The following is a 12060-nucleotide window of genomic DNA, read 5'->3' as shown; positions in this document are numbered from 1 at the left end:
GCTTGCAGCTGGATTTCAGGGCAGCAAGTTCACTTATGTCTTGCACACATTATTGCTGGGGCTCAGGCTTACAGATTAAACACTAGAAACAGCTCTGAACCTTTCTGAGAACAACCTCTACAAGTTAGTTTCAAAAGCAACAGTAGAGGGCTGTTCTGAAGCCCTTCAATTAAATCCATTTTGTTATACTTATGCCATTATTGTCAATATGCAAAGAAATAAACACCACAAGTGCCTCCAGTCTTTTTCTGAATGCAGTGACTACCTTTTCTCCAGCTCTGAATCTCCAAGGGTTCCATTCATTAGCTGATTTGGAGTCCATTTTAATGTCAAACTGTCTGCTGACTGGTGAAGTGAGAGATATCCAGGAATCGCCTCCAAATCATCCTTCTGTTCGCAGAAATAAACAGAAAAAGATGATTCAAGTGTACACACAGCTTTTTCTTCTTCTCCTCTTGTTTGTTCACCCCTCCACAATTCTGAGATTTTAATTCCAACCCTCAGCCCACTAAGTTTGGCCACATTCTGTACATGCCAGACTATTTTCATTTGGCCTAATTACACTTCAACATCCAAATCCTTCACGACTCCGTCATCCATGCATTTAAATCTTGAGTGCAACAAACATTTTTCTGAGTGAACACAAGAAATAAGATTTAGCATGACACAGTGATGGAGCACTGAAGTATCCACCTTAGAGACAAGACACTGAACTATCAGCTTTGTTCTCAATGGATACTACATTATGATATTTATATCTTTTTGTCAGTGATAATGAAGTCAACTTCACAAATTCAGTAACAATGATCATACCGAATCACATATAAAAATAGTAGAGAAAGATGGAAATTTGGCATCACTGCATACATATCCTTTGTTTCTCTAGTTGCCAGATGACAGAAGTTTCTGTTTCAGTTCAGCTCCCCTCACCTTTGCAAAATGCTTTCCTTGCAGACAAGACACAACCTTAGGCTCTCATAAATGCACAGCTCATTCTGTTTCTCCTTCCGTTTTGAAATGAGGACCACAGAGATCTAGACTTCATATCTGGGCTTGCTGCACTGGATAGGTTATTGTGACCGTCAATCCTCCAAAGTATCTTTAAAGTTTACTAAGTTTCAAGTCTGAATTCACTTATATAAAGATGAAAACCCCCATTCACTAAATCCTTTCAAGCTGCTTATTTAATGCAACTTAATCTTCCAAATCAACTATGATTTTTTTGTTCTTTAATTGCTTTCAGTGTCCCCCAGGAAAATCTCCATAACTTCTTCAGGGACTGAGGTTAAACCAAGAGGTCTGTAGTTTTCCAGGTCCTCCTCTTGGGCCCTCCTTGTAGATGAGTATAACACTGGGTAGCTTCCAGTCAGCAGGAACTTTTCCTGACTCCCATGACTTTTGGTAAACAGTTGAGGAGTCCAGATATAACATCTGCTAATTCCCTCTGTAGTTTGAAGCGAATCCCATCAGGTCCCTTGATCTTACAGAACTGGTCCCTTACAATCTCTGTGACCACACATGGAAAGTCACTGCTCCCCAACTTCTGAAGTCGCAGATACGCAGCAGCTGTGTGTATTGGCCCCAAAATCAGCGTACTTACGGGCTGGACTAAGACATTGTTTTTCCCATATAGGAGATGCGTTCTGGAATTCTGGTGCAAAGATTCCACATACTCTCTTGCTGAAGCAGCAAAGCGATCTTCTGATGTGCTGCCACTTGAGTGTCGTTTCCGGATCTAGCAAATACACACACAAAGAAACAGTCAAGGCAGATCAGGCAGGATGGGAATGGCTCTACTGACAGCTCCATTCAGAGCAGTTTCTGGGCTGGAATTTCTGGAACCAAGAAACCTTGCAGAAATTATGCAGGCTGTTCCTCATCCCTGGCCAAGACAGCTCACTTCTTGTGAACTATCTGCTCAAATAACACACGTTAAAGGCCATGTAATTTAGTCCTGGATCTCAAACTTTTCTTAACAATATATTTGGGCCCAAATGCACATTGGCCCATTACAGAAGTAAAAAAGAAGGATTGTTTTAAATTCACATATCTTCCTTCTGGGATATTTTTACTGTCAATTTGTGCCTTGTAACTCTGAAACAGCTGCACAGAAAATACCTACTCCTAGTGCTGGACGCTTTGAAGGCGAATCTTGGCGGCCATGGACTCCATGAATCCGATGTCGCTGAACAAGTTCATCTGCTGAAGGGTCTGTCCAGTAGTGATCAGCTGTTTTTAGCTTGGTGTACTCCAGCGCACATGGTCCAACTAAGAAAAGAGCCCAGGACAGAAACATGAGTCTGCCTGCAAATCTACTGAATCTTACACTGCCGGCCTAGTACTGAAAGTGGGATTTTCTTCTAAAACAGATGAATTATTAATTATCACTTAATGATCCTACAGGATCAGCCAGCCCACTATATAGATACTATGTATAATAACATATCAGGTCCTGTTATCAACGGCTGCATGAAAATATTCCTTTAGTACACAATACCCTGCCACAGAAGCATTTATAGTTCCAACCTGCTTGCAAGCGTTCCATAAAAAGCCATTTCCATTCTGTCCTCTGATCCAACCAACAATTAACAGTACTGGTTCTACTGGTCTTGAATGCAACAAACACCATCTCCTCTATTGCTCTATTATAGTTAGTCAAACCATGTGCTAGAGATAAGAATCACTTTTTGTACAGTTATAATATAAAATGGTTTAAGAAGCAATTTATTTTCTTTAGGATAAGAAGTAACTTTGCAAGAACTCACCTAGAAGAGAGGCAAGTATTGGGCCACACACAGGATCTGCTAGTAAAGCTTCTTTTTCATAATATTTACTAGGAATAAAAGATTAGAGTCCAGTTAAAAACACTGACTGTTACTATACCAACAGTATTACTTAATTGGCTTTAAAACTATCATGTTTCTGCTTATCAGAAAATAAGCCAAATAAAGCAAGATGGATAACAACAGAGAAGCTGGATATGCTGCTTTCTTTGTTAAACTGACAACAATTTCTTCAATATTTGGTGCGAGCCCCCTTGGAGTCCAGTGGACACTGACTGTGTGCAGGCAGAAAGCAGAACTACTGAAGTCATCTATAAGGTCAACGTAATAAAAAATAAAAACTGAGGCAAAATGCTCATTTCAAGAGTGAATTTAAACAATTAAATTACCCATACAAAAGGGAAGCTTTTAGAGTTTAGAGTTCTAAGAGCTTTACCAAGACTGAAAATGGAATCTAGGCTGAGCATCCATAGTGCTGCACACATACTGAATCAGAACACATTTTCCAAGCTTGATTTTAGTCACAGTTCTAATGCAAAAAAAAAAATTCCAACAACAGAATTTAGCTGTGATTATCAAACGCACATTCTCACACAATGGGCAGATAAGCAAACCATCTACCTAAACCACCAGAAATGGGACCAGAGGCATCCAAAATCCATCCTTCCCTGAACTAGACAGGTAGAGAAAGAGCAGTTGCTACTTGCTGATGCATGCATCTCCTCTAAAAGTTGTAATACAGCTTGACTGGCTCACATACTGATTTCCAAAGAATTGTTGCACTAGGTTTGCAAGTATTTAGAAGGCTTTTACTACATAGCATGTCCTAAACTAAGGTGCTAAGGGACATGGTTTAATGATGAAACTTGGTAGGTCATACTGATGGTTGGATTTGGTAATCCTGAAAGTCTTTTCAATCTACATTATTCTCTAACTATTCTTTAAGTGCATTGAATTATATTGCAAGGAAGTTATAAGGAAATTAATTTGGCCTATTTTAGACACTTGCTTTAGTATTAATTTCCTAAACGCAATCAATAACATTGACTAGATTTCCATGGAGCATAAAGGAAGTCTAGAACAATCATTTCAATTAAAATACCCTCCAAATTTTTATATTTAATAACATTACCGCCATCTCTACTTCTGATCCATATTCTTCCATACATCAGCCACATAATCTCAAGTAAGTCACTTCCTCTCAGTATGAACATTCTGCCTCATCTATTTTTGACACTGAGCTCAAGAGGAAGGAGCTTGCCTTTTGCTAGATGTGTTTACCCAGCACATTGATTTGAGGCTTTAGACACTAATGCAATATAGAGACAAATAACAATTCTCTGCAAGCAATGCTGCCAGTTTTCCACAGAGACCAGGAGATTCACACATTCTTAAAATATATTGTTTATCTGTGAGGAATGTTCTTGAAACACTGTCAAGAACAATGGACTACTACAAAGAGCAGTTCTTGCAGTGACCAAAAGTATTCCCACCACAGCAGCAAAGCTAACTTTAAAACACATAGCCCAAAAATCCAAACACCCAAATTTCTCAAAATGTCACTATCCTCTGCTGTCTCTCCCGCTAGATGGGGCTCAAACTCCAAATCATCTTCCTCAAGATCAGAAGAGCTGAAGGACTTTCACATGGAGTGTTGTGACACACATTTGTCATAAAAATGCATAAGAACAAACGTTATGCTTTATTCACTGCAACTGAGGCTCAAAAATCACTTACATTTAAGGACGTGGCCCTAACTCACTAGCATGGATGGAGAAGCCAGTAGGGTGAATATCCACAGTACATGGAACAACTGTGATCAAATTCTCTTTGTCATATATGGTGAATCATGTGGAAGTAAAAAATAAAAAATAAAAACACCTTGAAAGTATTCAAGTATCAGCAGATGCACCAATACAGAGGATACAAAATACTTTCAACAAATATCCACACTTTTGATTCTTGTTTTACCTGCAGTTATCAACAATATACTGCACAATCTTGTCGAGCACTTTCTCAATCAGTGCTGTCCGAACCCATATATGTCTGATGGCCTGAGGAGTCAGTACAGGCGTTTTGTTTGTGGTTGATCCCTGCCTCTTGAGGGGTTCCTGCATGTTTGGCTGATTTTTCCTGAAAAAGGACATAAGATAAAAGTTGCCAAAGTTCACAGTCTCTTCTCACTGGAATCCTTCCAGTGACAAGACTACACAGAGAGGTGCTGGAAAACACAGCACGTGTCTGACAAATGCAAATCTGTATACTAGCTACGTCAGCACTCACCACCTCTGGTTTCAGGATTTCAGTCACGGATTTTTTGAAAATCACAGTTGTAATGAGTGGTTTAGGACACTTCAGTTTTTGGACTAAAATCAGATACCAAGCAATCCCTAAAGATAGCCCCAAGCAGGCCTGTAATAGGTACATTGGGTGAGGAAGTCCACCAGCAAAAATATCTTTTGGTTTTGGTGCTTTAGAAAAATCCCAACATTCGAACTTCCACATGCTATATAGGCTGAAATGAGCAGGCAGCAAATCTATAGCAGACTGCAGCTGTCAAAAAAATGAAAACATAACAAAATGCCAAGTGCAACATAAAGTAAGTTGCATTTGATTAACAGAATTTAGCTTCTTATCAAATAAATCTTCATACTTACTTGGGAAAGCTACATAGAGGATGCTAAAATAAAAAAATAGATTCTTGCCTTCAGATTCTACCATCAAACTCAAGCTAGCCATGATCCCAAAGGGCACAGAGCTGTTTCAGCGCGAAATATTCCTACTGAGACCAGAAGCATGGAGTAGGGTTTGAGATTAACAGAGGCAGAGCAGTTCTACAGAGCTCCTGCCACACCACTGTCAGGCAGTCCTTGGACACAGGCCCATCTTTTTATTCTCTGTGAAGCACCACGTGCAGCTACAACACCAACTGTGCTGGAGCCTTGGCAGGGAGATCCTCTCTCTTACTTCCTACAGAAAGACAGCAAGACAACTCAAAGATAAGCAACATCAAACTGAGAAACCAGAACTAAAGCAAATGAGCATCCAAAGCCAGATGGTAGCTTGCTTACAGCCATTATTCCCTGGTTCTTCCTATAATATTAGCCAGTGTTTCAGAAAGGCCAGTGCAGAAATGGGGTGCTTAATGCTGTGCTTTAGTGAGTGACAGGATGGCAAGCTGATTAGACAAAGCAGACTCACTTCCCAAGTGCAGATGTAAACAACAGTGCAGGGACTGGCCAACAAGGTGGTCTCTGAGCCATTCCATTCTGTGGAGTTTACTTGCTGCCCAACAAATCCATTTGACTCCAACTGGAAGGGGGTCAGTTGCACACTGCCTCAGGCATGCTGTGAGGATGGTGTTTTGATGCAGGAGCAGGATGGGACTGTTCTTTGGAGATCCCAATGTGCTATGCTTTCTGTCGTTATTGCATAGCTTCAAGTGGTAGAAATACAATTTTGAAGAAAATTCCCAGCAGAATACATTGTTATTTAAGTTGGATATTCCGACATGGTGAACGTTCACTTCTTCACCTTTCAATTACGGGTGTCCAAAATACATTTGCATAATGATAATGCTCCCTTCACTTCTTTGGTGGTCCACCATACCCAGACTGTGAGCACTCTCTCAGTAACTTTTGTTGCTTTGCATGGATTAGACATTTTAATCCTCTGCACTGTAAGAAGCTGAACACTAAAGGCTCACTTCCTAACTTCTGTCCTTCTGCTGTCAGCTTGATGAAACTAAAACATCTGTCTTACTTGACACTCAAGATTCAAAGCTTCTGCAAATTTGGCCAAGAAAAAGCCCTCCGTGTTTACCAAGTGATCTCCGTATCCTCTTCATAAATACTGTGTGAATTTTGCTAGTAAACAGACATCATCCTCACCTGCTCTCCACCTGCTGCTGCAGCTCCTGCACTTTCTTGCATATGTCTCCTGCAACTCCATATGTCTTGCCAACTTTGGTGAACAGTGCAGCTACCTTGTCGGTTCGCAGGAAGCCAGCAGCCCTGCGTTTCAGCATGTGCAGGAGACATGCTTCCACAACACCTGCAAGAAAGGGAAGGAGATACGTTCACGGGCACTCCTGTCCTTCAGCCTTCTCTTGGTGAGTGCTATCTGATAACACAAACCGGACAGGCGTAGAGACATGAGAACAGAGAGCTGCAGAAAGAAAGACAAACTAGATCTCAAAATCAGATAATGCAAGTATGTAAATAATCTGCAATCACAAGCACCTTGTAAGCTACTGACAGGGAAAGAATTCCAGACTCTACTGAGGATGAAACCAAATGCAAAAACTCCAATGAAATCCTCATGGCAGAACCAATTCAATTCATTTCAGCCTGCCAAGAAACCTAACCTGGTCTCATTTAAACTGCAGCAGGAAAAATAAAAGAAAATGACATATTAATTAAAAAAAAAAACCAAAAACAAACAAACAAACAAAAAAACCCAAACACCAACAACGAAAAAAACCCCAACAAAACAACCAAAGAAACAAAAAAAGAAGCTTCCCATCTACAAGCTTTTGAAACTTCACTGCAGATGAGTTGTCCAGTCAACATCGTCCACAAAAGACACGAGGAACAGATCAATTCATTCACAGGGAGGAAAAACCCCAACTAAATGACATCTGCAAGGCGTGCACTCTCACTGAAACCCAGAGGCCTGCCAGCCCTTATAGAAGAGCCTGTGTTCCACACCTGAGCAATGCTTTCCTCGCTTCAATGCCAGCAGCCTGTTCTGTAATAAACTGCAGATAGAATGGCCAAGTGAAATTTGTGTTACGAGTAATGAACAGTCCATCTGCTCTGATATACATCACATCTCTTTCAAGATCTGGCAGCTAATTTTGACAGAAGGCAGCATTTTGTTGCACCTTCAGGTGCTGAGCATTTCCTGAAGACTTACGGTACTTAATGGTCTGTGATCCCATGCTAACCAAAAGCCTGTGTCTGAAAAAGACTGCCCTCTCTGCTGAGCCCCTGAAACCCACCCTGACTCCTAGGCAAGACTTAACAGCACATGGACACATCTCCTGCATTTAGCTAATCTAGAAGCTGTTGCAGCAGCCGAAGGATCACGGGATGCGTCTGTATGAAGTTATTACAATGCTTCCTTAATTTCTAGCACTGCTCTCCTATTTCTTTGCTTTGCAAGACTGAATAACTACCTGCTGAATGAATTAAAAAGAATAAAAATAAGAGAAGCATTTTTGAGGTTTCATAACTTCACATTTTGTACATTAACATTCTGGAAAAAAGAAATCTCTAATTGGCTTCCCACTAACATATCTTTATTACAGAAATTAACCTAGTGTGTGTTCTGAAAATATAGCCATTTGCTTTTCAAGTGTAGAAAACAGCACTAGAAAAGAAATGGGAAACATGTTGTGGGATAACAACTATTCTGCTTTCAACTGGGAAGGCAGATATGTCTTTAAGCTAAGCAATATTGGATAAAATCTGACAAAAGGTAAACTTTCCATGAAAATCCCTAATTTCCCAGTGGAACAGCCAGTAGAATTAAATATTGATGGCTCAGATTGCTCATGTGGCTTTAGATTGTTCATCTATTTTTTTTTTTAAATAAATCAGGATCCAAGTAACTTGATTTAGCAAAATCAAATCTTCTAACTATGCACCCTGAATTGATTCTCGGTAAAACAGAAATCAACATACTCTCTACTCCTCCATCTTAGCCCTTGCTAAATTTAATTAAACTGAAAATTCTTCAGAACAAATTTCACATATTCCCTCGCTGCATCACCTACATGGGAAAGACTCAACAGAATCTTCAGTTTCATCTCCAAGTACAAGAGATGGGTACTACCTCAGTACTGTCTAATGTGGGACATGTCACATAAATGCTGCTGCTAGGCATGTCAAAACCAGAGGATTGTGATGCACTGTGCTGTGATCAGCTTCCAACAGCTGAACAACAGGGACAACTCAAACACAGGAAAACCCCACACACATGCAGCCATCCTCCAGCGAGCGCGAACCCAGGAGATCTGCAAGCCCATGGCAAGCAGGGCAGCTTGTGTAAATGAAATAGCATGTCTCATGTACTTACTGATAATGAAGGACTTGTTGGGTTTTTTTCTCTTGTTTTGTTGCTGGACTCTCTCAGTAAATAAAAGCATTCAAACATTCACAGTACTCAACTGATACCTTCAGTATCAATGCTTCTGCTATTCAAATCCACACCTCCTTTATCCCCAGGACAAATAGACAAAGTTTCTATTGAACTAGAAAGTACACAAAGGAAATACTGACCTATCTATGCTGCTTCCAAATCACTGCAGTCCAAATAAAACCTCACTGAGTGGTACAAGGTATTTGTACACTTTAATACTATCTATCTGAAGAAATAGGGATTCACCTTCTCCTGTGATCCCTCCAATGGTTATTACCCTCCAGTTTCACTTCAAACTGCACCAACAGTTGGAAGAACAGAATATCCTACATTTTCTAAAAGTGGTTTTTACTTTCTCTATTTCTCTAAGGTCTCACTGCATCAAGCACTGTATAAACGCATACTGGGACACAAATCACATCCCAAAGTAGGGAACACCAATAACTTCTCCATAATTAGGGCACTACCACAGCTGGCCCCAAACTACTGTGCAATAACTGTCCTGGCACCACTTACTGCTGCTTGCAGGAGGGCTGAGGCTGATCCCAAAGGAGCACTAGTCCAAGAGAAGCAACAACCAAATTCTCAGAGAAGACCACTGCCTCAGAACTACCTTGCTTTTTCACCCATATCACGTGCAAAAGCCAAAGAGAGCACGATTCCATGAAAGAAGGGCCAGGAGACACAGGCACATCCCTGCCTGACCTCTCAGTAGTCAGCTCAAATTGGCAAACATCTGCTGCAATCAAAGGACATCTGTAGGTGGCAGAGGCAATGCCTGTTTGCCTGCAGTCTTACAAGTGGGAGCCCAGTGCTGATGACATCTCTGCAAGCACGGCTGTTTCTACTTAGAGGAAGAGGGAGCATCAGTGCATTTGAAAGAGAAGCAGGAGCGGGGGCGAGCACCATTTGGTTGCACACAGGGTTGTGCAAGGCCAGGCAGAGTGGGATGGGAACAACAGTGATGATACCAGGGGATGCTCTTCACAGCACAGCCCAAGATCCTGTCTCACAATCATCACAAAGAATCCTAACTCAGCTGCTGTTTTGCTCAGCCTTTCAATTAGAAATAAAGAAAATGAAAAAAAGGCAGCTTTCCAGATGCTTAAAGCAATGCAGTAATAACTGATACCAGATCTTAAATGAAGCAACCTGCCTTTAAAAATAACTGCAAACAAGTGCACTGCTGTTGCTTAGGAAACAGGCTCTCTTCCCACCTTCACTGTATTTTTTTGTTGTTGTTATTTCTTTAGAACAATAAAATATTGATGAAGCAAATTTAGTGAAAAGCATAGCAGGCACAGCTTTAATTACTAATAAATGTTGCAGCTGCCATGGAGGGCAATTTCCACAGTGACTGCCCCTGAAGCTCCAGTATTTAATTATTCCACTGTGACATTTCTCATCACAAGGACTTGGCATAGCATCAGTACCCAACCGACTGCAATACACGCAGAGCAGTTATCTGCAAGGGCAGACATGCTGGAGTTAGCTCCTGGATTGCCTCACGCTATGTGTACCACCGGATGAGATTAATGCACCACATCCAGTTTTATGTGCAAAGCACCCTGAGGTCCAGGTTTAGGTTTCAGTCCCAGCCACAACGTGTCTCACCTGCACATCACCTCCTTCGCCTCCACCACCAGACTGAAGCCAGCAGTACTTGCTTTCTTCAGCTTTTCACTTAGGGCTCCTTTATACAAGAGCATTACTCCACAACTGCCAATTGACTTGAAATTCACACCTGACTTAATCTGAGTAAGTTTCAGACACACAGTGGCTTATATCCAGCTAAACTGAGAAGCATTCAAGGAATGGAGTACATCTTTCAACAGATGCGTTCCTATTCCAACATATGGGACAGGACAGATGTCACCTCCTCAGAGCAGCCCTCTGACACAGCAAGCTGCACAAGAGCTTCACAGCACATTAGGTAAAGAGGTCAGCAGCCTGGAAGATGCATGCAAGCCTTTTTGCTTACTGCATGCCCAGAGGCAGGCACTCATCTCATGGCACCTCCTCAGCATCACCCACAGCCACACTCTCCTGCACACACACACATAACCAAGCTCAGGCAGAAAGGAATCTTCAGCAGAAACTGATGAACATGCAAAAAATCATTTCAAGCTTCAGAATCTTTTTAAAGACAACAGTGACACTCAGATGTCTCTGCAGAGGGAAATACGAACTATTTGAGGAGCCACTTCTGCCTGAAAGCAAACTGCAGTCTGGAAACTAAAAAGAGATTACCTCATCCTAGAAGTAAGGTGCATATTTTTATCTGCAGGAATGCTGAACAAACATCCACAGAAAAGGGGGATTCTCCAGATCTTTCAGTTTTGAAATCCAGGTCAGATATCTTTTTTGGAAGAGAAGGCCTTGGTCTACACCAGTTACTGATGAACATGATGAACTCTTCAGCCAACATTATTTGCACAAAGTAATTGCAGCCTTGCCAACAGATCCACAGATGTGCCCAGATTCTGCAGCAGACATCACACAACTACCTCAATTACTTCCCTTAAGCTCCACTTAGTGCAGCCTGTACACACATACATTTGCCTTTATTTATGTTCACATGCACACAGGTAAAAACTATGCTATGCTCAGAAAGCCTGTGCTCCCTACTGGCACCACAGCTACAACACATGCACGAGAAAGAGAAACACAGATCCCCATTATGGGCGCACTGGAGGAGCAGCACTGCTTGGAAGAAAATCTACACAGCTCAGATAATTCTCTTACATCATTCAGCTGACAGCAGCCATCTAGAAGTTCATCAACTCCAGCCAATTATGAGGAACATCCCCTGCAGTATCCACCACTGAATTTAATTAAGTGCAGATATATTACTGATTTACAGAAAAAATAATCCGTCTCCAACAAGTTTTAAAGAATGTCACCTTTTTATGATTTCAACAAGGATGCCTTGCAGTGTCAGATGAACAACTTCCTTTTTTTCCCCCTTTATTAAGATCTTGACAAGAATTAACAGACTATGAAATAAAAGAGCTCCAGTGATGAGTTTGGAAGTGTGGCAAGCAGAGAAAAGAAGGCCTGTGGAAGGATTATTTACAGGATTTATTTAGGTGAGACTTTCCTTAGTTAAATACCTTGTTTTCATGGAAACTGT

General features: G+C 41.2%; 1 protein-coding gene across 1 annotated transcript in view; it reads right to left on the bottom strand.

Annotated features, from left to right (window-relative positions):
- SGSM2 (small G protein signaling modulator 2) overlaps positions 1 to 12060 on the bottom strand; it is a gene marked incomplete at both ends in the record, with an annotated part of 40826 nt that overhangs the window by 17381 nt on the left and 11385 nt on the right. The window contains 6 exons of the mRNA XM_079544971.1: positions 266 to 390; positions 1601 to 1735; positions 2123 to 2268; positions 2766 to 2833; positions 4755 to 4916; positions 6674 to 6836. Coding sequence (XP_079401097.1) covers positions 266 to 390; positions 1601 to 1735; positions 2123 to 2268; positions 2766 to 2833; positions 4755 to 4916; positions 6674 to 6836 — 799 coding nt within the window. The remainder of the gene's footprint in view (positions 1 to 265; positions 391 to 1600; positions 1736 to 2122; positions 2269 to 2765; positions 2834 to 4754; positions 4917 to 6673; positions 6837 to 12060) is intronic.

This window comes from Tetrao urogallus, assembly GCF_951394365.1.
Source record: "Tetrao urogallus genome assembly, chromosome: 20".
Lineage (NCBI taxonomy): Eukaryota > Metazoa > Chordata > Aves > Galliformes > Phasianidae > Tetrao > Tetrao urogallus.
This window is presented reverse-complemented; position numbering and strand designations above follow the sequence as displayed.